The sequence below is a fragment of the Hemicordylus capensis genome, chromosome 2, assembly GCF_027244095.1.
Source record: "Hemicordylus capensis ecotype Gifberg chromosome 2, rHemCap1.1.pri, whole genome shotgun sequence".
NCBI lineage: Eukaryota > Metazoa > Chordata > Lepidosauria > Squamata > Cordylidae > Hemicordylus > Hemicordylus capensis.
The window spans coordinates 225075023-225098870 of NC_069658.1; the positions used below are offsets into that span (position 1 = coordinate 225075023).

Genomic DNA, 23848 nt, shown 5'->3' on the forward strand with positions numbered 1-23848 from the left:
GGAAGGTAACCATCACCCCAGCTAGCTCACGCACTAACTTGAAAGTGAGCTCGTTCCCACCTCCAGCCAACCTTGCCCACCACTGCCCAAGGTACCAGCCCCACCACCCGTGCCCCGAGCCCCACCTGACCCTTCACAGCAGCCTCCACCCTATTCCCCCTCCCTCTGGGAAGGTACCTTGGCCTTGCCCGTGCTCTGGAGGATGTGCACCAGGGCACAGGCCACCTCCTCCTTGCTTTTGACGCTCAGGACAGGCTCCAGCACAGCACAGAGCATGCGGTAGTTGTTGGTGACGTATTCGGCAAACTCCTTGTACAGCTCCATGGGCAGGATGCTCATGGTCTGGAAGCGGCTCTTGACGCGGATGGCGGGGCAGCCGGACTTGCTCTTGCTGGCGCTGGGCTGGCTGAGCGGGTACCACTGCTCGGCAAAGTGGCGCCCCGTCACGCTGGCGATGGGGACGCTCACCATCCCCACGTAGTTGCTCTTGTCCTTCTTGCGCTTCTTGTCCGTGTCCTTGTAGAGGTGCAGCCGGATGGTACGCACGGCCGGCAGGTTGTTGAACTCAAAGTGCTCCCCCCAGAAGACGGTGTCCGTGCGCACCTTGCTGGTGGTGCGCGCATACAGCATGTCGTCCAAGCACAGCTCGCAGTAGTAGCGCTTCTTGGGGGGCAAGTCCCGGGCCTCAATGATCCACAGCTTGAGCACGTTGTCCACTCGGCGGCTGTTGTCCTGGGTGGGGGAGAGCAGGGCTTGAGAGACTGGGGTGGAAGCACAGCGGGGTGGAAGGAGGGGGCACAGCCCCGGGTCCTCCAGTGGGGAGGGTTGGAAGAAACCGCGTGCAGTGGCTGCTGTCAGTCAGTGACAGATGGGGCAGAGAGGGGAACCTTGGGCACACGCAGGTATCAGAGGTTGCAAGCAGGTTTGTCTATTTTGCCTACAGGAACAATGGGCAATCAGGGGGGCATAATCTTCCAGGAGCTCCTGCATCCCAGCCCTAAGCACAGAGGGACGGCTCTCAACCCTGGCTTCCAGGAAGACCAGCAAAGGCTGTGGATTTTGAAGCAGGACCTTAGCAATCAGAGCACCAGCAGGGCTCCATGCGGTGGGCCAGCTGTGGGGTAATTCTCAAAGGCCCTCATTTTCACAGACCAAATGGGACAAACATCTTTAGGAGCACCTACATTTCTGGTTGGATTTCACACATGGGGCTGGTTCTCACAATCAGAATCAGAATATAAGGGGCATCTAGCCAGGCTGCAAGCCCCATGCACGCTCCAGTCGTGTGTCAGTAAACAACAAGGTAGGAGGAGGGGAAAGTGATATGCCTGGTTTGCACAATCATTTGTGTGAAATGCCAGCGTGGTGTAGTGGTTAGAGATCTGGACTAGGACCGGGGAGACCTGAGTTCAAATCCCCATTCAGCCATGAAACTAGCTGGGTGACTCTGGCCCAGTCACTTCTCTCTCAGCCTAACCTACCTTACAGGGTTGTTGTGAAAGAGAAACTCAAGTATGTAGTACACCGCTCTGGGCTCCTTGGAGGAAGAGCGGGATATAAATGTAAAAATAATAATAATAATTTGAATCTAGGTTTAACGAGGAATGCCAATAGTAATGTGTTAACTCACGCCAGAGTGGATTATGACCTGAGATGAATCTGATATTTCTGCCTCGGCATGAGTTCACACAATCACACTAATATTAGTAACCCACATTGAACCTAGATTTGAATGATTGTGTGAACAGGCCCTGTATCTGCTAGCTGCGATCTGGATAGGAGAGAATTGGCCTACTCGCGTTGTGTACCCAGCACTGTAGTGAGGGGGAAGGAAAGCACGTCCTGCACAGTCCTACCTGGATTGCGGCTAGCACACGATTGCGTCCTCCTCCTCCTCCTATCTTGATGTTTCCCAACACACAACCATTTCTCGGGAGCATGCACAGGTCTTGAAGCTTGGCTGGACACCCCTCCTACCGATTTTGATCGTGAGGACCAGCTCATGGAGTGCCTGCTAACACTTAAAATCATAGTAAGAAAATAAGAAGAGCCCAGATGCTGGATCGGGCCCAAGGCCCATCTAGTCCAGCATCCTGTTTCCCCCAGTGGCCCACCAGATGTCTATGGGAGGCCCTCAAGCATAAAATGAAGGCATGTCCTCTCTCCCACTGTTGCTCCCCTGCAATTCGAATAAATTTGTCCATGAATTTATCTAAGCCCCTCTTAACACCATCAGAGCTTGTGGCCAACACCATACCCTGTGGCAGAGAGTTCCACAAACTAATTATGCACTCTGCAAAGATGTCCTTCACCTCCTATTGTTCATCTTAAATCTCCTGCCAGTCAGTTTCATGAGATGACCCCAAGTTCTGTTGGTATAGGAGCAGGAGACAAGCTTCTCTCTCTCTCCACTCTCTACGCACCATGCATCATTTCACAGGCTTCAGTCATGCCCTGAACTCTGGCTCCAAGTCAGTTTTCCCTAACCTAAAGATCGTTCAGTCCCATGGGGGCATCTCCAAGCAGCTGCACCTCCACAGAAGAGGGGCTCAGGTGCCCCTTACCAGCTACATTCTGTATTGGCATTTGCCAGTTCCCCCTCTTAGAGCAGTGTTGCAATTCAGTGTGTGTTTCAGTGTGGGCCTTTGTCAAGTCATTGCAGAGGCACTAGTGTTGAATCCCTTTTGGGGACACCTTCCTTTATGGAGTTGAGAAAAGCACTGACATCACTAGAAATGGGGGAGGGGGTAGGTTTTGAGACTGCAGCTCAGGGGCAGAGCTCCTGCTTTGCATGCAGCCTTCAGGCTCAATCCCTGACAGCATCTCCAGCTGTCCCAGGTTGAGGAAGTGGCCAGAGGTGCCTTTTATCAGCTTCGGCTAATACGCCATCTGCGCCCGTTTCTTGAGATAAATGACCTCAGAACAGTAGTAATTCTGCTGGTCACCTCCAGACTTGACTACTGCAATGCGCTCTATGTGGGGCTGCCTTTGTAGGTAGTCCAGAAACTGCAGTTAGTCCAGAATGCGGCAGCCAGGTTGGTCTCTGGGTCATCCCAGAGAGACCATACCACTTCTATCTTAAAAAATCTACACTGGCTGCTGGTAAGTTTCCGGACAAAGTACAAGGTTTCGGTTATAACCTATAAAGCCTGGACCCTGGCAGGCCTGGCCCGTGAACGTGCCTCCGGGGGGGTGGGGGTGGCGGGCGGCTTCTTTAAGTGTAATTGGAGCCGGTGCTTCATGCCGCCCAGAATCCTCTGCAGTGGGGAATCGCCTTCGCCACTCACCTGGCTCCCACGGAGGCGAGCCCCGGCCAGCAGCCAGGTGAGTGGTGGAGGCGATTCCCCGCCGCGAGGGCTGCTGGGCGGCACAGAGCACCAGCTCCGTTTACACTTAAAAAGAAGCTGCCCGCTTCCCCGCCCCCCCGGAGGCACGTTTACGGGCCGTATCTGGCCCTGAGTATTTAAGAGAACGTGTTCTTTGCTATGAACCACACCGCCCATTGAGATCATCTGGGGAGGTTCGTCTGCAGTTGCCACCGGCTCGTCTGGTGGCTACTCAGGAACGGGCCTGCTCCGTTACTGCCCTGAGGCTTTGGAACACACTTCCTACTGGAATAGGAGCCTCCCCATCTCTTACAACTTTTAAAAGGGCAGTCAAGACGCATTTGTTCACCCAGGCTTTTAATCAGATATTGTTTTAATTGTGTTTTAATAGTTTTAACTTTTTGAATTTTAATTGTTGAAATGTTTTAATCTTTTATTGGTTGTTTTGGTGGTCATGTGGGAAGGCAAAGGCAAAATTTTTAAATGACATTTCCTAAGAGGCCAGAATCCTTCTTGTTGGGAATAACTCAAGGAGAGTTCTCTAGAAGAAATTTAACTTTTTTTATGTATGCAACCATGGTGGCTAGAATAGTATATGCGCAGAAATGGAAAGATAACGAAATGCCTTCAAAAGAAGACTGGTTGATAAAAATTTTGGAATATGCGGAGATGGCAAAACTTACAACACATAAGGGACGAAAACTTGGAATGTTTTAAAGAAGATTGGGAACCTTTCTTACTTCACTTAAAGAACTATTTTTCTAACATGGACCTTTCAGCAGGGTTTGAAATTTAGTATCACAGCAGGTTGGGGTAGGGTAAAATCGAATTGTAAGGTGGAGTATATATGTTTTGTAATATTATAGCAATGGTTTATATGTATAGTTAACAAGAACCGCACAGACTGGTAAGCGGGAAGTCAACATTTACTTAATTAAGTGTAACTTGATTGTTAAGATATTGTAAAAATCAATAAAATTTTAAAATGGCAAAAAAAAAAATCTTTTATTGGTTGTTTTTATTGTCTTGTAAACAGCCCAGAGAACCTGTGTTTTGGGTGGTATAAAAATATGCTAAATAAATAAATAAATAATAGGGCTGGGAAATACACCACACTTCTCTACCTACAACTCTAGAGAGCTGCTGCCAGTCAGTACAGACAATACCAGCAGTCCAAAGCAGCTGCATTTAAGAAGCTATGGGGAACAATTAAGATGAGAAGCTGTTTAACTAAAAGGTGGGCATGAAAGGCCCGAAGAATAGTAATGAACACTCAGGACGGCGAAGGACCCACCAAAGGGCAAACTGGGATGCAACATCCTTGGGGGAGCAGCACCAGCAAAAGCAGAAAGACAAGCAGCTGTAATTATCCTGATTCAAAATCAACAGGAAAGCCCTGGGGATGATTTCTTTATCTTATGATATATGTCTATTCTGCCTTTCTTCCAGGGTGGTGGTGCTTGTGGGATTCCCAGCTGCCCTGGCCAGACCCAGACCTACTCATCTTCAGCAAGGGGGCTCGATCATATGCCTTCAGACGATGCTGATGCTGATTATTATTATTATTACATTTATATCCCACTCTTCCGCCAAGGAAACCAGAGCAGTGTACTACATACTTAAGTTTCTCTTTCACAACAACCCTGTGAAGTAGGTTAGGCTGAGAGAGAAGTGACTGGCCCAAAGTCACCCAGCTAGTCTCATGGCTGAATGGGGATCTGAACTCGGGTCTCCCCAGTCCTAGTCAGGCACTCTAAGCATTACACCACGCTGGCTCTGGTGACGATGCCCTGGGACCAAGCGGTGGTGTGGGACAAAGTGGGAAATCTGCAAGCTCTTGTTATCCTTCATTAGGGCCACACCTTAAGAGAGTCAGGGTGGCCCACAGTGGGTTTGAAGGGGGTCCCTTCTGGAAATGTTTGGGCAAATCGCTGCCTCCCAGGACCATGGCCTGCCATGATACCACAGAAGTGGTAATCTTGCAGTAGCAAGCATGAATTGTCCCCTTTGCTAAGGGGACAATTTCACTCTGATTTGCATTTGGATGGGTGACTACATGGTAGCGCTGTTATTCCCCTTAAGGGATGGGGCCGTAGCTCATTGGGAGAGCATCTGCTTCGCATGCAGATGGGCCCAGGTTCACTCTCTGGCAGCATCTCAGGTAGGGATGGGAGAGAATCTCCTGCCTGAAGCCTTGGAGAGCCACTGCCAGTCAGTGTAGACAATATGGAGCTAGATCAGGCCTGCTCAACTTCGGCCCTCCTGCAGATGTTGGCCTACAATTCCCATAATCCTGGCTATTGGCTGCTGTGGCTGAGAATTATGGGAGTTGTAGTCCAAAAACAGCTGGGGGGCCTAAGTTGAGCAGGCCTGAGCTAGATGGACCAGTGGTCTGACTCAGTCTATGGCAGCTTCCTATGTTCCTAGGAGTGCAGGATACACACAGTCCCCCTTATTGAAAATATCAGCTTCTCCTTTTTTATTTTAAATTTTTGAAGCAAGTTCTTTAGCCATTCTACTTGCATCTGAAAGTGTGGGGATGAAACCTGCTGGAATCGTAGGGAGCAGCTGAGGAAGATTTGTGTATTTGGGGTTTCAGAGCCCTGTACACTTGTAGGATTAATTATGCAAAACAGAATAAATTATGCAAAGGAAGAGGCATGGCGTCTATGTATGCACTCCCACATAATATTTATATTATGTAAAATAAAGTTAAGATAAAGATAAGTTAAAGTTTTTAACACCTGGATTTAGTTCGCATCTCCTCCAGAATGAAGGTGTGCATTCACATATCAGACAAATTTACCCTGATTAATATCCAGGGTAAAAAAAAAAAAAAATCCCTTTTTTGGTGTCGTCGTTTGTGGGCAACTTTGAACTCACAGTAAAGCCTTGCAGAAAACCCGCGGTAAAGCCCGCTGCCTGGGAAAGCTCCTGGTCCCAGAATTTGGACTGCTGGGTGCAGAATGTCAATTTTGTTAATATGGAGAACATGTGGACTCTCAGTGTCTGCTCTGCAAACTCAGAATACAAATGGCCTCCTGCCCAGGTGACTGAGATTTGCTATTCATTTAAGAGATTTCTATTCCTCCTTTGAAATAAAATTTCTCAAGGCAGTTTACGAATAAGACAGTAAACTAATGACAATCCACAATAATGGAGGAGAAGTCTATCAAAGGCTCCCTCTCTGCAATCTACTGAAAGTCAGCCCTCGACATGGGCCACCTCTGGCCTGCAGTGCACTGCAAGTTCGTGGGGAACCTGGTGCCAAATCATTCATAGACGACCTGATTCTGGGTCAGGGTTTTGTACGCAGAAGAGCAGCAACTAGTCTTGATGGCTATCAGCAGGATGCCTCCAAATCCCAGTTGCAGGGGAGCAAGGGTGGGAGAGGGGGGATGCTGTCATCTCCTGCTTGTGGGCTTCCCAGAGGCATCTGGTGGGCCAGCGTGGGAAACACGATGCTGGACTAGATGGGCCTTCTTGGGCCTGATCCTCATGGCTCTTCTTATGTTCATCCATTCAGCAACTCGAAGAAGAGCATAGTGTGGGTGAGGATGGCAGAGATTTGGGGGGAGGATCTCAGACCCCACAGCATGGATTTGACATGGGTCATAAGAACAAGAACAGATCAGGCCCAAGAAGGCCTCTTTAGTCCAACCTCCTGTTTCACACAGTGGCCCACCAGATGCCTCTGGGGAGCCCACAGGAAAGAGGTATGTGCATGCCCTCTCTCCAAAGTTTGCTCCCCTGCAACTGCTACTGAGGGGCATCAGGCCTCTGAGGCGGGAGGTCAATCTAGGCCAGGCCCTCATCTCCTAGTTGTGGGCTTCCCAGAGACATCTGGTAGGCCGCTGTGGGAAACAGGGTGCTGAACTAGACCATCCTTGGGCCTGATCCACCAGGTTCTTCTTATGTTTAATTAGCCGGTAACTGATTTATCCAGAGAAGAGGAACCCTGTGGGATGGTCTGAGAGAATTAGTCCCAGTTCACACATTTCTGGAGTAGCATGACTGGATCCAACTGCTAAGCTGCTAAAATCTCAAGGGCCAAGTCATGTGACCCTTTAAGCAAATGATATATATGATAGGTATAAAAATATGTTAATAAAAATAAATAAATAAATGGTGTGGCAACACCACCTTCCACCCAGGGCAGCTGGTGCTGACGTGAGGGACCCCTACACACCCCACTGTGCCAGGGTAGCCTAGGACCCAACCACAAGGAAGCAGCCAACGCACCCTCGCACCAAGCACATTCTTGACGGAGGGGGGCTCGTGTCATGAGCTTCAAACCCGGGAGTGGGGTGGGGAGCGGAGAACTGGTCTTGAATGGCTGTGTGGGGAGGGAGCAGCTCTGAGCCCACACAGTCCTCCTGCCCATGAGCCAAAAGGCCCCTCTCCCAACTCCCTATAAAAACTCAGCAAACCAGCTCTTACCCCAGACTGACGTGTGGGGGCTCCGACTACACACACACACACACACACACACCAGCATTCCCATAGAAAGCCCTGACTCACGTTAGGCAACATGTTAGGTAATGGGGGCTCCTGTCCTACAAACCTCACTTGAAGGCAAAATAATGGGGGGCCGGAGGAATCCCTCCATTTTCAGAGAGATTAAGAGGAAGGGCCTGGAGAGTCGGAGGCCACCATTTTGGCCTGTGCCTCAGCAATTACCCTCCTCACCGCAGAAAGAGGGTCAAGTGAGGCCAGAAGGAAAGCCAAAAAGCCAGGGAAGATCAGTGGGGAAATATGTCTGCACCTGCGCCGGCCTGTCCGCTGAGGAAAACCTCCCCCACCAGTTGCTTTCCAGAGAAATGCTCCTTCCTGAGAGGGGAAGGCAGCAGCCATCCCTCCAGCTTCAGCGGGGGACCCCAGAACCACCCCTCAAACACACACTCAGAGCAAGTCAGGAACACTCTTCCCTTTGGTTGCTGCTCTCTACGGTGTGGGGTGGCAGGGAAGAGTCTGACAGGAAAAAATAAGCGGCCAACATTCAGCGGGGGCCAACTGGTCAGCCCACTCAGAGGGTCATCAAAAGGTTAGCCAAGTAAATGGGGGGGGGGTGTCACCACTATTAGCAGCCTTTTTTCTGCCCCCTCACCCTCCTGACCTCATCCGTGCCCTGGACCTAGAGCTGCCATGCCCCCCAAATTCCGGGTTTCACCCGGATTTTAAGCTTTTCACCCAGCTTGCTTAGCCCACCCAGATTCGCCCAGATTTCAGTTTCTTTCTTTCTTTCTTTCTTTCTTTCTTTCTTTCTTTCTTTCTTTCTTTCTTTTTAAGCTAAGCTCTAGCCCTTGTAGAAGCAGCATTATGGAGCAAAACGTGCAGCCACTATTCTGCTCAAAAATTATTTTCAAGCCAATTTACAAAATATGCAAATTAGGCACAAAAATTATTTTCAAGCCAATTTACAAAATATGCAAATTAGGCACCCGGATTTGGAAAGCCAGAATATGGCAACCCTACCTGGACCCAGACCCGCACGGTTTTCCCTGCTCCTCACCTCAGACCAGGCCAGCCTGAGGGAAAGCCTCCCCTTGGGCTACGGCTTGCTGGCAAAAAAAAGGTGGGGGGTGGAGAGGGGGCCGGAACCTACCTCTGAGCGAACTGGCACTCCGACCCCTGCCAGTGTGGTATAGTGGTTAGAGAACTGGACTAGGACTAGGGAGACTCAAATTCAAATCCCTATTCATCCTTGAAACTCACTGGGTGATTCTGCACCAGACACTTCTTTCTCTGCCTAACTCTACAGGGTAACCTAGGCTACACTGGGTGATTCTCTGCCTAATTTGCAGGGTTGTTGTGAGAATAAACATAAACATGTCCACCACTCTGGGCTCCTTGGAAGAAGAGTGAGATATAAATTTAGTAAACAGATAAAAATAAAAAAAATCCCCTCTTATGACCATGGGACGTGTGTGTGTGTGTGTGTGTGTGTGTGTGTGTGTGTGTGTGTGTGTGTGAAATCCCACGCCCATGTTCTTAGCCCTAAACAGTCCTAAGGGTGGATAGCTAAGCAGGGTCTGCCCTGGTTGCATTTGAATGGGAGACTTGATGTGTGAGCACTGCAAGATATTCCCCTCAGGGGATGTAGCCACTCTGGGAAGAGCAGAAGGTTTCAAGTTCCCTCCCTAGCATCTCCAAGATAGGGCTGAGAGATTCCTGCCGGCAACCTTGGAGAAGCCGCTGCCAGTCTGTGAAGACAATACTGAGCTAGATAGACCAATGGTCTGACTCAGTATATGGCAGCTTCCTATCTTCCTATGTACCACTAGCCTCGTCTCCTAGAGGGCACACAGTGTCTAACCAATGGCCATCTTCAGGGGAAACATGCAGTAACTGCCCCCTCGTCCTTCCTTGCCCTCCTCCCTTTCCTTGATTTTGAGGGTACACTCCCGGGTTTGGGGAATGTCATGCACTGAGGTACCAGCAGCATGCCATGCAATGGAAGCCATATGGAGGGCTGCGCTGGGCAGGCTGGAGTGGTTGTGTTAGGGAAGGCAGGTGGGCGCATGTGGGGGACACAGCTGGAGTCCTGCCCCTTGAAGCGGGATGTGGGGATGGAGAATCAGTCTGCACCAAAGCTCTGCACCAGGGAAGCAAGAGGAAAATAGAGAAATTTTCTCTTTCTTACAGGATGAGAGTCAGAGGGGAAATAAGATTCCACAATCCTAGGTTGTGGAATGTGCTCCCCTCAGAAATCTTAGATGTATCAACATTATTGGCATTCAAGAGAACTCTTAGAACCCACTTTTTAAGTCTGGCTTCCCAGGGCTTTAAATTTGATTTTTAAAATTTATTTATTTATTAGATTTCTATACTGCCCTTCCAAAAGTCTTTAGTCTTAGTTTGTTTTAAATGTTTGATTGTTTAATTGTTATTTTGATTGACTGATTGTTATTTTAATTGATTACTGTTTTTATTTATTGTAAACCGTGGTCAGCAACTTAGATGTGGTGGTATAAAAATATACTGAATAATAAAATAAATAAGTACATTAATTGGGTAGGGGATGAGTATTGTGGGGGATACTTAACTGAAAGGGATGTAATTTTTGGTGGGGTTGGGTGCTCATTGTTGGGGCTCAGATCTAATCAACTTGTGGAATTCTCTGCCACAAGATGTAGTGACAAGCCAACAACTTGGATGGTTTTAAGAGGCCACTGTATGAAACAGGCTGCTGGACTAGATAGGCCTTGGGCCTGATCCAGCAAGGCTGTCCTTATGTTCTTAGATCTGGTCTCTGCCTTATGCTCAAGTTTGTGGTCTTGAGCATCTCTCCCACAGAGCTCTTTGCAAGAGTTGCTAGAGCTGAGGTCCTGGGGAAGTGGAGAAGCATGGCATGAGGGCAGCAGAGTCCCCCCTCTCGCAGCCAGCGTGGTGTAGTGGTTAGAGTGCTGGACTAGGACCAGGGAGTCCCGAGTTCATAGGAACATAGGAAGCTGCCATATACAGAGTCAGACCATTGGTCTATCTAGCTCAGTATTGTCTTCACAGACAGGCAGCGGCTCCTCCAAGGTTGGAGGCAGGAATCTCTCTCAGCCCTATCTTGGAGATGCTGCCAGGGAGGGAACTTGAAACCTTCTGCTCTTCCCAGAGCTGCTCCATCCCCTAACGGGAATATCTTACAGTGCTCACACCTCTAGTTTCTGAATGGGGTGAATGGCTGAATGGGGAGTTCAAATCCCCATTCAGCCATAAAACTAGCTGGGTGACTCTGGGCCAGTCATTTCTCTCTCAGCCTAACCTACTTCACAGGGTTGTTGTGAACGAGAAACTCAAGAATGTACTACACCGCTCTGGGCTCCTTGGAGGAAGAGCGGGATATAAATGTAATAATAATAACAACAACAACAATAATAATAATCCGCTCCCCTTGCAAGAAGCGGGAAAGGTGGCTGCATTCCCTTCTTCTCCCAGATCTCTAGGCCAATGACCCATCTGCTGCTGCATCCCTCCAGCCTCACTGGGAAGTGAGCTTCAGGGCTGTGCTCTGGAGACTGGAGAGGCTATAGCCGCCAGAGAGCCCTTTCAGAGGAGGAAAAGCCCAAACTAGCTAAACCTTTGTGGAAGGGGCCAGGATTGCCAACGGATTAGGGTTCCAGCCTGTGCCTTCATCAAGAGCTTGATCTATAGAAATCGTAAGGTAGAGTTTTCCACAACACAGATCCCTGGCTAATGTATGAAGAAGATCACACACTGCTCTAACAGGCACAGGAGGAGAGGTCAGTACAGCAAAAAAATTGAGAACCTCATTCCTGAGAGAAAATAGTTATTTTTAAAACTGTCTATTGAAAGCGGGGAAAGTGGATTTCCTGACAGGGTCCTCCATTCCAACACTCCATCTAGCATGAAAAGGCCTCTCCTGGCTGGCAAAGAAGTTCCCCGCCACCACCCTGAGACATTTCCCACAGAGGGCTGAAGGGCCCTGTGGGAACAGGGACTCCGAGATGTTGCTGACTTTCGCTCCCATAATCTCCAGCTGCAATAGCCTTTGGCTGGGGGTAGCGGGAGCTGTAGGCAACGACATCTGGGAATCCCTGTTACAGGCTTACGGCCTCCATGGTTTGCTCCCTGCGCAAAGGGGGGTGATGTCACACACGGCGGCCTGCAGTGGCTCCATCCTCAGCAGGCTGGAATGGTCTCCAGAGGGCACAGAGGATCCCCCCGGAGAAGCAGGAGGGGCAGGGGAAAGAGGAGGGGCGGCCCCCCTACCTTGTTGGGCTTGACTGCCCGCTGCAAGTTCTCGATCCATTTGTCCCGCTCAGCAGCCGAACGGCAGGCAAAGCACTTGGTGCCAGAAGACGTCGTGACCTGAGAGGGAGAGACCACGGCAGAGAGCAGCAGGGTGAGCCATGCTCTGCGGGCGCACAGCGGCCAGCCACGCCCGGGCTGCGCCAGAGAGGCCCGCCTGCCCCAGAGGGTACCTCAAAGCAGAACTCCTGTCCCAAGATGCTGCTGTGGACCGGCTTGATGAGGGACTCCTCGTCCAAGTTGAGCTCCAGGGCCTCCGCGGCGCTGCTGGGGCTGAGCAGGGACTCGTGGGAATGGGACTCCTTGAAGCTCTGCATGAGGCGGGCCCTGGGGGGGAGGAAAGGGAAAGGTGAGGCAGATGGAGGGGTGGGCCCTGGGGTCGAGGAGGAGGAGGAGCCGGGCTGGGGGTGCTGCTGCGGCGGCTGCTGCTGCTGAGGTGGCATCTGGAGTGGAGGGCACAAGGGAGGGGGGCAAGGCTGGTGCTAGCCACGGTCACGACACAAGCACGGGCAGGGCATGACAGGGGGTGCCAAAGAGCTGGGGGCGCGTGAGGCTGCCGCTTCTATGGGGGGGAGGGGGAGTGTGCAGGACGGGAGGGGCCGGTGGCAAAACCCACACACTGGTGGGGTACCTGGCGTCTGCCCCCCAGAGGGACATTTCTGCAGCTGCCAGGGGCTCCTGGCCTGGAGAACGGGATCGAGACAGAGGAAAGAGAGAAAGAAAGAGAGAGAAGAGAGAGATGGAGAGAGCGTCAGAGGAGAGGTGAGCAAAGTCAACCCCGGCCAGAAAAGTGAGGGGTGGGAGGAGCCCACTTAGCCCCGGACTCCTGCCCTCATCAGCCTGAGCATCCCAGAGGCAGAGAGTGCGCCAGCCAGGGAGGGGCCCGTCCCTGCATCCTTGCTCCCTCTGTGCCCCCTCCACACAGCCACCCCCATGCCACTGCTCTTGTCCCTCACCAGATCCCCTCTCCCCCACCCCCTCTGGCCACTGCCCTCCCAGAGGACCCTGCAGGGCTGGGGGTGCCACGCGGAGGCACAGAGAGGAAGCAGCTCCTCAGAAATCCCCTCCTCCCCTGTGGCATTTCTGCTTGAAGCTGCCGCCCCCAGGAGGATATTTTTAGCCCAGCGGCGTAAGTGGAGAGAGCCCATGCGTGTCGGGGCTGCCGTCAGCGGGATGGGGGGGAGGAGGCAGGCAGAGGCTAAAAATATGCAGGGTACCTAGGGAGGAGCCGTGGGGACTGGAGTCAGCCAAACACAGCCGGCGGGAGGGGGGGAAGGAGGAGGAGGAGGAAGGAGGAGGAGGAAGGAGGCCTCATGAGCCTCTAAGGCAGGCAGGAAAGCAGGCAGTCAGGTGGGGGAAAGTGAGCTCTGGGGAACTGGGCCCCCACGGGGGGGGAAAAGGAGGGTGAGGCCAAGGGGACCAAGGGGAGGAGGAGACCAGGGGAGCCCACAGTCGGTCATGAGAGCACAGTTCTGGGGTGGGTGGCCAGAGCCCCCACCAGCTGGCTAAGGCCCGGCCCCTCCGCTCCGAGCTTCTCTGGCGGCTTCTGGTGCAGAGTCCGCCCCGCGTCTCCTCACCTGTCATGGTCGGCGCTCCGGAACCGAGGCAGCATCTGGCGGAAGCTGCTGGTGCGGTCCAGCTTGGGCTGACTCTTGGTGCGCTTGATGGAGCTTTTCAGACGGCGACTCAAAAATCCCTGTTGCTGAGGGGAAGGAGAGGCAGGAGACTGACACACTCACACCCGCGCCACAGCCGAGTCCCCTGCGCGCTGGCAGCGCCCGTCCAGCCTCCAAGGAAAGGATCCACAGGGCTTGCTCTGCCACAGCAGCGCTTGCCCCAGTGGGCTTCTTCAGTTGCTTGGCCTAAATCTGCATCCCTCCCTTCTAAACTCCTTGGCAATTGCGCTATGCTGACAGGGCAGGAGGGACACCTGCTTCCCCCACCCTGCCACAGTCCTCAGGTGCACCCCTCCGTCCTTCCTTCTGGGATCCCCTCTCTACATCCCCTTCTGCTTCTTCCCCCGAGACAAAGGACAGGACTCTTTTTTTCCAGTGCCTATAACCTCTCCAATTCTGCTCCGGTGAGCCTTTTTCAGGTTCTTGATGTATACTGAACACAGTGCTTCAGGTGACTGCCTAATACGCAAAGGCGGCCCTTCCATGGGGCGAGGTGAGGCAGTTGCCTCAGGTGGCAGATTGCTGGGGCACCAACAGGGCGGCAAGATGCCCCCTGCCACTGGAGCAGCTCTTTGGGACTGATATGACTCTTGAAAGCTTGGCAAGGAGCACCTTTCCTCACACCCCTGACAAAGCCTGCAAGAAGTACGAGGAGAGGAGAGGAGGCTTCTGGCACTTTCCCTCCTCTCTGCCCTTCCATGCCACTTGCAAAGCTTGCAAGGTTCAGTTCTGAAAGGGGACTGGTTCGCACCAGGGGCATGGGACAAGGTAGTGTTTCGTGCCTTACTTCAAGTGAGTCAAAACCTTGGGCTGTCCCTGCCAGCGGGACCAAGCCACAAGCAGCCTGTGGGTTGCTCAGTTCTCTGGTCCTGGCAGTCAAGCTGCTGTCAATATTGTCTAGAATGGTCTTGGCCTTTTGTGCAGCTGCATCACACTGTGGCCTCACATGTGGCTGGTTAGCCACGCTGTCCCATTCAATTTCCTCCAAACTGCCATTGCCTACCTAATACCTCAATTTTACACTGGTGTGTCTGCTTCTCTCCAAGGCAGAATTCTTTTCATGTGTGCTTTCTGAATTCCGTTTTACTGTCTATTCAGCTGTCACATTAACATGCTGCCTAGCAGCAGCTCCTGTGAGGGTCCTTCCCTCCCCTATGTGGAGATGCTACTAGGGAGTAAACCTGAGACCTTCTGAGCACTAGGCAGGGGATCCACCACTGAGCTGCAGCCCACGTTTAGTGAAGTGAGATCAACTGGAGCTTTGGTCCAATCCTTTAGATTGTTTGCAGTTCCTGAATACTTTGTCACAGCGGCAGATTTTTCTAATATTTTTCTGCTTCCCACTCTTTCCTTGCCTAGCATCACAACCAGGGAATGCTGACACACCCCTCTTGAGCCCCTTCTTCTAAGCCCCTTTTGCAAGCTGCCACAGGGCGATAAGCCATGAGAGATTATATTGGTGGGTTCTCCTCCCTGCTCTTGACCCAAAGAGAGCCCTGGGTCGCACCCTGCCTTCCTTCCTTCACACATGCTGATGAGGATCCCACTGAGGGACAGCTGCATAGCTTGGGGTCAACCAGTCCCTCCAAGAACCCGGCCTTTCCTACAAAGTGAATTTTGTGCAGCCCACCAGAAGGGTGCAAAGTTGTAGGGAAAGTACAAGCGCTGGGGCAGCGGCTCCCCTGAGGGACGTGTGTGGGGAAGCAGGGGCAAGGAGAATTCCAGGGGAACCCAAACAGGCCGGCATCCCATGGCTGACGCTCTCCTTTGGGTGTGTAGCTCTGCATGTTTTCCCAGGGCCAAGGGGAAGGGAAGAAGTGCGGCTCAAAGGGCTATGCAGTGGGGAACTGGGGGCAGCTGTGATCTGGGCTGCAGCAAAAGCCAACCGTGTCAAGGTGCTGCCCACACAACAGTATGTACACCATCTACACCACTGCCACTGATTGGCCAGTGGTGGGGGGGGCAGGGTGGAAAGCAGCCTAGAAGGCGGGAAGGTAGACCTCTCCCCCCACTCCACCCTTTACAGTACTACCAACCTCCTGCACTGTGACCCCAAAGGTCACAGGGTCAGAGGAAACACGACAGCAGAGCCAGGGCTACGCACAGAATCTAGGAGAGGCCACTTTCCTCTCAGGGGCAGGGGGCTCTCTGGATGGCATTCACAAGAACAGCAGAAAAGCCCAGCTGCTGGAGAAGGCCAAAGTTGGCCCACATAGTCCAGCATCTGGCTTCTTCCCACAACGGCCCACCAGATGCCTCTGGGGAGCCCACAAGCAGGAGATCAAGGCTGCTCCCACCAATGCTCCCTTGCTACTGGGATCGGGAGGCATCTTGCCTCCGAACGTGGAGATGGCATATATCCCATCAAGACTAGTAGCCAATGATAGACTTGTCCACTATGAATTTATCCAAGTCCCACTTGGTCATCACCACATCCTGTGCAACAAATTCCATAGCTTAACTGTGTGCTGGAGGGGAATGTCCTTCCTGTTCTCTGCCCTACATCTCCTTAGCTTAGGTCCAGGGTATTTAAGAGAATGCCTTCTTTGTTATGAACCACACCGCCCATTGAGATCATCTGGGGAGATCTGTCTGCAGTTGCCACCGGCTCATCTAGTGGCTACTCAGGGACGGGCCTTCTCCATTGCCACCCCTAGGCTTTAAAATGCACCCCCTGCTGAAACAAGAGCCTCCCCATCTCTGACAACTTTTTAAAAGGCTGTTAAAACACACTTAATTAGACGTATAGAATTTAGCATTTTTTAAATAAAAATTTTAAATTGCTTTCATGTTTTAATATTTTGATTTGTGTTGTTTTATTGTAAACTGCCCAGAGACATGAGTTTTGGGTGGTATATAAATATGCCAAATAAATAAATAAATAAATAAAATATCCTGCCAATCAGTTTTGCTGGATGATCCATCATTCTAGAGCTGTGAGCCAGAGGAGCGGGGGGGGGGGACTCCTCTCTGCCCACTTTCACTACGTATTTGCCTAAAACTCAGTCATGTTTCCCCTGAGCCACTTTTGACTAACCTAAAAGAGCCCCCAACAACAGCTCTTCCTCACCAGGAAGGAGCCCCACAGCCTCTTGATCATTTGTGCAGCCACTCCTGCACCTTTTCCAGCTCTACAAAACCCTTTTAAAGATACAGCTACCAGAACTATACAAAGTTCTGTCCAAAGGTGGCCACACCACAAGCCCATTCTCACAACCAAAACCAGGGCCGGAGGAACGTCCAGCCAGCCTCCAAGACGCCCACTTGCTCCTGAGAAATGGTCCTGTGGCAGCAAAAACCAAAGTAAGCGGGGGGGGGGGGGGAGTGGCCATGTGATCTGGGTAAAATGACACAGGGCAGGCTTCTCCTCCATCCTCAGTACAGTGCTGGGTACCCGAGGTGGGCTGGCCCCCCTCGGTTTCTGCCGACACACCACTGGTTCTTGCAGCTGGAGCTTAGAGCCTGGCTGGTCCCTCCTCCTCCTCCTCCTCCTCCCCAGCTTCCGGTCATGAGAATGGGCCCTATCTTTTAAAAGAATGCCATTATAGAATGAGCCGTTTTCCATCTCAATCCTTCCCCTAACAGTGAAAAGTGTTCCTAATCCCTCTGGCCACCTCACCTGTGAAGCGCACACCCGGCCCCAGCTATGGAGAGGGGCAGTCCCGATGCTCTGCTTGCCTGCCTGCCTGCCCTGCCCTGCCCTGGAAGAGCAGCACCAGCAAGGCCTCTGCCTCGGTGGGGGCGGGGAGGGGGGAGGCATGTGAGAGAGATGGAACGTGGGAGGGGGGGCGCGTTCCTCACCGAGGACCGAAAGGGCGGTGCTGGTGGGGCGTCCATGTTGATGCTGTATTGCTTCGCTCCAGGTACACTCTTCCGCCGTGAACGACTTGCGTGGTAATCTGGAAAAGGAAAGGTGAGAGGTTCTAGGCATGCGTTTTGGTGCCCCCTCTGAGCACTAGCCTGGCAGCCAGGACAGGGTCCCCCACCACCGCCCCAACAATGGACTACTCACGATCCCCCTGCCCCAGGAGTCTGCAGTCTGCACCCGGGAGGAGGGCCTCTCCATGGAGCAGCAGCTCAGGCCCCAGCGGCTGTGGACAACTTCTGAGGTCCTGGAAGGAACTGGGGGCCACTGATGCAGACTGGGATGGGGCTGCAGCTCAGTGGCAGAGCATCTGCTGAGCAGGCATCAAGTCCCAGGTTCAGCCCCTGGCAGCCAGTCCAGGCAGGGCTGGGAAAGTCTCCTGCCTGAAGCCCTGGGGAGCTGCTGCCGGTCAGAGTAGGCAGTATTGAGCTAGAGGGACCAGGCAGCTCCCTATGTTCCAGAGCGCAGCTACAGTACCAAGGCTCTGCCTCTCTCCAAACACAAAGCCCCTCCCACGCAGGCCTGCCCTTTCCCTCTGCAAGACAGTCACACACACACACACACACACACACACACACACACACGCACGCACGCACGCACGCAAGCTGCAAAAAAGGAAAGGGTAGAAAGACGAGAGGAAGCCATGATCTGGCATTAGCAGCAGGCCTAGCATGTGCGGTGGGGCAGGTAGTGTGCATGTGATCGGGGGCTCCAGCAGGTCAGAGAGAGGGGCTCCCTGGGAGGGAAGCCAAGCCCTGTGTCCTGGAAGCCAGGACTTCCTTGGGCCAGAAAGGCCCACCTTTCCATAGCAGGTTGGAGAGATGGAGGCATCAAGGAAGGAAGGAAGGAAGGAAGGAAGGAAGGCAGGCAGGCAGGCAAGCCCCTCAGCTGCTTCCTCCAGGCTGAATATTGCATCAAACAGACTGCCAGAAACATGCACACACACATGCACGCACACACTGCATCGTCGTGAATGAAAGAGCAGCAGAGAGAAAGCCTCACAGGCTCCGAAGGGGCAGGGAGGGACACGCCAGCCTCAAATAGCACAATGAATTGGCGTCACAGACAGAAATAGCAGCATGGAGGCCTGACTCTCTCCAAACCACCACCACCACCACCACAGTCATAGAGGCCTGGCCCTCCCCACCACCAGCACCACCACCAATAAGCCCCCCCCCCCGCACTTCCTGAGTGTCAGCTACTTCACACAAACACACAGGACCCAGGAGTCCAGGCTGATCCCCCTGGTATTTACCCTCCTGATATACGAAGGATTCCAGGCTGATCCTGAGAGGGATAAGATGAATTCCTCCAGCTCAGACCCTTTGCCTGATCTGAAAGAGGATGACAGGCACATACGAAGCCACCTTTGTCTGAGCCAGACCACACGGGCCCATCTTGCCCAGCCTTGCCTACTACACACTGACTGGCAGAGGCCCTCCGCGGTTTCAGGCAGGAAACTTTCCCAGCCCTACCTAGAGAGGCTGCCAAGAGAGTGAACCTGGGGGGCCTTCTGCAGGCAAACCCCTCCACTGAGCGCCATCCTGAAGCACAACTTCAGCTCTCCTGAGGATTTTGGACTACCGCTCCCATCAAACCTGACTATTGGCCACTGTGGCTAGGGATGATGGGAGCTGTAGTCCACAGACAGTTAGAGGGCTGAAGTTGTGCAGAGCACACAGCGCTCAAATGGCTGCATTTGATTCGATGCAGTCTCCCATCCAAATGCAGACCCTGTTTACCGAAGGGGACAAATCCTGCTCACTAGCCTTAGACCAGCTCTCCTCCCTGATGATCCATCGTCCTGAGGGATGGACGATGGAGAAGGCAGGTGGTCAGCCTTTTTTCCAGCAGAGCCCCTTGCTTTTAACAGCTCCATCTGTGCAGGACACTTTCCCCATTGCTGCCTCTCCACAAAGGGAGACGCTACATCTGTTGGGCTCCTGTCTGTCACAGCTCTTAGATTTTTGGGAATCCTGCCGAGAAAACATATGGCATCCCTCCCCGCACCCCCAGTTCTGGAGAACCCTGCCTCCTGGGAAGTGGGACAGGCTGCTCGGGTGGCGTGGGGTGAGTCATCCGATTCCCTGCTGAGCCGATGCCTCCTTTTCATCAGGCTCAGGCCCTCTGCTCCAGAATGTGCCATGAAGCATGCGCAGAGTGCCTGTCCCTCTCCAGGGAGGAAACACAACCAGACACCACACACCTGGGCGCTGCGCAGGGCCCCAGACACAGGAAGCTGCTTTGTACTGAGTCAGAGCGCCTGGGTCCGTCTAGCTCAGGATGGTCTATTCAGACCGAGAAGGGTCTGTCTGGAGAGGGGGCTGCCAGGGATTGAACTGGGGGCCTTTGGCAGGCAAAGCAGGGGACTCTGGCACGGAGCTTCACTCCTGCCAGGTGAAGGGCCTCTCTGGACAGGCAAACGGCCGCCGGGGCAGACCGGAGGGTTCTCCTGCCAGATCAGGGGGGCTCCTGGGCTGCAGGTCGGCTGACCCGGGGATGGGGCCCCTGAGGGATGAGGGGCCAAATGCAAAACCTAAGCCTGCGCAGGCCCAAAGGGAGGGCGCGGGGCAACCTTGGACCTGGGTGAACGTGGGTGAGAGGGCCCCCCCCCGACCCCACATGCGCATGCGCAAACTCCGCTGGCTTGGGAGGGTGTGCAGCGGCCCCTTCCCCGCTCCCTCCCAGAGGTGGCTCTGTTCCTGAGGGCGGCTTGTCAAGAGGCCAGTGGGGAGCTGTTCTGCCAGCCGAGAAGGCCCCGCTGAGCCACTGAATGCCGCTGCCACCCCCACCCCGATGGCTCACGCTTCGCCCAGGAAGAAGGGATGGCCGAGGCTGCCAATAAGCGAGGGTGTGTGCGCGCTCCTTTGGCTCACCGGGGCTTTGGCAGGCTTCCTCTGCACCCCGGGGCTGCTGCCTCCTCCGGGGTGAGGCTTCCCTACAAGGGAAACGTCCCTCCTGCCTGAGGGTGTCTCGGTTAAAGCTGCCCTTCCCTGCCAAAGACCTTGTGGGTGGAAGACAGAAGCATAGCCAGCTGCCTTATACGGAGTCTGATCACTGAGTTCTCCAACTCAAGACTGTCTGCGTTGACTGGCAGCAGCTTTCCGAGGTTTCAGGCAGGTCACAAAAACCCAGCCCTACGTGGAGATGCTGCCAGGGAGTGAACCTGACACCTTCTGCAAGCAGGCAGGCAGATGCTCCCCGACTGCAATCTGACCCCATCCCCTAAGGGGAATATCTTACAGGGCTTGCACGTGGAGTCTCCCATCCAAATGCAAACCAAGGCAGACCCTCCTTAGCAAAGGGGGCAATTCATGCTGGTTACCACAAGGCCAGCAATCTTTCAGCCAGAAGCCTCCAAGAAGAGGAGACTGGGGAGGGCCACCCCACTGCTCGTTCTCTGTATCCTGAGAGGTTCCCACTTTGCTCTCCCGGCTGAGAAGACCCCTGGAGAGGCTGGTCGCCTGGCATCCTTTTTAGTCCCACCACCCACTTTAGTTCCATCAGCCTGGAGCCCTTTCCCCTCCACCTAGCATAGGCTGGTTTGCCTCATCAAGGCACCCGGCACATGCCCAGAGGCTGATAAAGTGCAGAACACCTTCAGACCCCTCCAGCATCATTGTGCCCCTTCCTCTGAGGCCCAGTGGAACAGGCGCCCTCTAGAGGACAAGGGGGCGTCCCCTGGAATAGCACAAGGCAAGAGGGGGCAGCTTTCCTCTCTCTCTCCAGGGTCCTCCTGCATCTCAACGCAGAGGGCACACAAAGGCATCAGGCCAAGGGAAGAGCCACTTGTGGGCCAGTTTTGGCACATCCCAGCTCAGCCTGGGGTGGGGGGAGGTCAGGAATAAGGTCCCTTGCAGGCGGAGTCCAACACCTGCTGGTTGGGACGGCTGCCAGAAAGGCAGGTGGGTGGTAGGTGGAGAAGAGGCTGCAAGCCAGGCCTAGACTGCAGGTGGGGCTCCCAGAAGACCCCAGCACTACAGGGCAGGTGGCGAAGTGTTGAATTAAGCCCAATGAGATGGCTCCCTGTGGTACCCGAGCGGCCGGGCCAAGGCCTTCTGCACGTGCTCAGAGGCACTCTCCTCCCAGCGATGACTTCACGCAGAGCTCTGGCCTGCTGAAGCTCAGCTGCTACTTGGCTTAAGGGCTGGGTTGCACAACTTTGGCCCTCCAAGCTGTTGCTGGACTACAGCTCCCATCACCCCCTGCCAGTGGCCAACAGCCAGGGACGATGGGAGTGGTAGTCCAACAATAGCTGGACGGCCGGAGTTGCGCAGTCCTCCTGGCTCAAGGCCTGGCCTGGAAGGGTCACATCCCCTGGGCAGAGCTGGGTTCCACAGGTCAAGGCAGAGGGCCAAGGCTAAGCGGAGGGGGGGGGGAGGTCTCACTGGCAACTGGAGTGTGAGTGACAGCAGCAGCACCACCACCACCAGCCGCCCGCTCCTGCTTTGCACATTGCTGAGGATGACGGTTTTGCCAGCAATCCAGAGCCCCTGCTGCATCTGGAAGGGAAGCGAGCGGTGGGGGGGGGGGGGCAGCCTCTGGGCCCCAGCCAGGCCTCCTCAGTATGCACAGCTTCCTTTCCTCCCTCCCAGGAAGCATGGAAGCATGCCTGACAGGGCGATGGGCGCTTGACAGACACAGCCAGGGTGGGAGCAACATGAGGAGAAGGGGAGGGGGCTGCGAGGGGGCCCAATTAGGAAGCCTTTGCCATTCACCTCCTGCCCCCGGCAAGAGCACCAGATCCTGGATGGGATGGATGGCAGCCGACAGGCGTCAGGGGCCAGAAGACTCCAGGCTGGGTCTGGGACTGGGTCTGGAGAGGAGAGCTGGTCTTGTGGCAGCAAGCAGGACTTGTCCCCTTAGCTAAGCAGGGTCTGCCCTGGTTGCATATGAATGGGAGACTGAAAGTGTGAGCACCCCTTAGGGGATGAAGCCACTCTGGGAAGAGCAGAAGGTTTCAAGTTCCCTCCCTGGCAGCATCTCCAAGACAGGGCTGAGAGAGACTCCTGCCTGCAAGCTTGGAGAAGCCGCTGCCAGTCTGTGAAGACAATACTGAGCTAGATAGACCAAGGGTCTGACTCAGTACATGGCAGCTTCCTATGTTCCTATGACCCATCCATGCAAAGGACAGAGCTGAGATGCGTGACTTGTCGGGGGAAGCAGGGCCGGGGTGAAGAGGCCCCTTGCCCTGGGCATGTCTGATTGCCAGCTCTCCTCCCCCCGTGAAACACACCACTGCATGTGCCACGTGGGCCAGCAGAAGCCATGGGGTTAGGGAGAGGGTGGGCTGGCCCCACCACGGTACCGAACTGGAACGGCCCACATGGTGACAGGTGGTGCTTGGAGCCAGACAACCCCCAGCCCCAGCTGCCTGCCTGCCTTCTTTCCACCAAGGGAGAGTTGGGAGCCTCCAGTCCCTCCATGACTACAGGCGAGCACGTGGTCTGCTGGGAGACGTTCTTCGGCGTAGAACAGAGGGGGCCCTCGCTCAGTGGTGGAGCTGAGCATCGGCTTTGCATGCAGAAGGTGTCCCAGGTTCACTCCCCGGCAGCATCTCCAAGATAGGGCTGGGAGAGACTCCTGCCTGCAACCTTGGAGAGCCGCTGCCAGTCAGAGTAGGCAGCCCTGCGCTAGATGGACCCAGGACTCAGTCAATACGGCAGCTTCCTACGTCCCTGTGTCCCTGCAGAGCTCAGTGCTGCTCACTGCAGCGTGCATTGCCCTGCCAGCCTGCAGACCCCACACTCGGCCCTTTGGATCTCCCTCTTCAGCTCCAGTGAGAAAGGGCTGCAGCCAGCGAGCAAGGCAGGGGAGGCCTAGCGCCACGTGCCAAGAAGTTGTGCGCACCATGCCAGGCTCAGCCAATGGAGCTCTTTCAAAACCAAACCCCAGGTCTAAACAGACGAAACGTAAAGGAGCTGCACTCTGCTGAGTCAGAACCCTGGTCCAGCTAGCTCAGGATGATCTACTCTGACGGGCAGCAGCTCGCCAGAGTCCCAGACAGAGAAGGGTCTTGCCCAGCCCCACCTGGAGATGGTGCCGGGGACCGAACCTGCTGGAAGCACCTTCTGGGTGCCCAAGGAGAAGCGACACAGGGGCCGTGGGAAGGTCCTGCTCCGCTAGCCAGAGGCCTCTCTGGCTACCGTCAGTGGCTACAGGAGTGCCTCCACGCGGCCATAGGTGCCTCAGCCCGACTGGCTGTGGGGCTGGGGAGA

At 54.1% G+C, this 23848-nt stretch overlaps 1 protein-coding gene across 9 annotated transcripts in view; it reads right to left on the bottom strand.

Moving 5' to 3' along the window:
- SYNGAP1 (synaptic Ras GTPase activating protein 1) overlaps positions 1-23848 on the bottom strand; it is an 85511-nt gene that overhangs the window by 26246 nt on the left and 35417 nt on the right. For 6 of the 9 annotated variants that reach the window (XR_008316341.1, XM_053296890.1, XM_053296888.1 and 3 more), the window contains 5 exons: positions 17567-17664; positions 13667-13791; positions 12263-12416; positions 12051-12149; positions 178-732 (listed from right to left, as the gene is read on the bottom strand). Coding sequence is in view for 8 of the 9 variants with exons in the window: in XM_053296890.1 (XP_053152865.1) it covers positions 178-732; positions 12051-12149; positions 12263-12416; positions 13667-13791; positions 17567-17664 (1031 nt within the window). In the remaining variant the exon portion in view is untranslated. Of the gene's footprint in view, positions 1-177; positions 733-1856; positions 2021-12050; positions 12150-12262; positions 12417-13666; positions 13792-17566; positions 17665-23848 lie in introns of those variants that run through there. The other 3 variants (XM_053296887.1, XM_053296892.1, XM_053296893.1) reach the window with 2 other exon arrangements.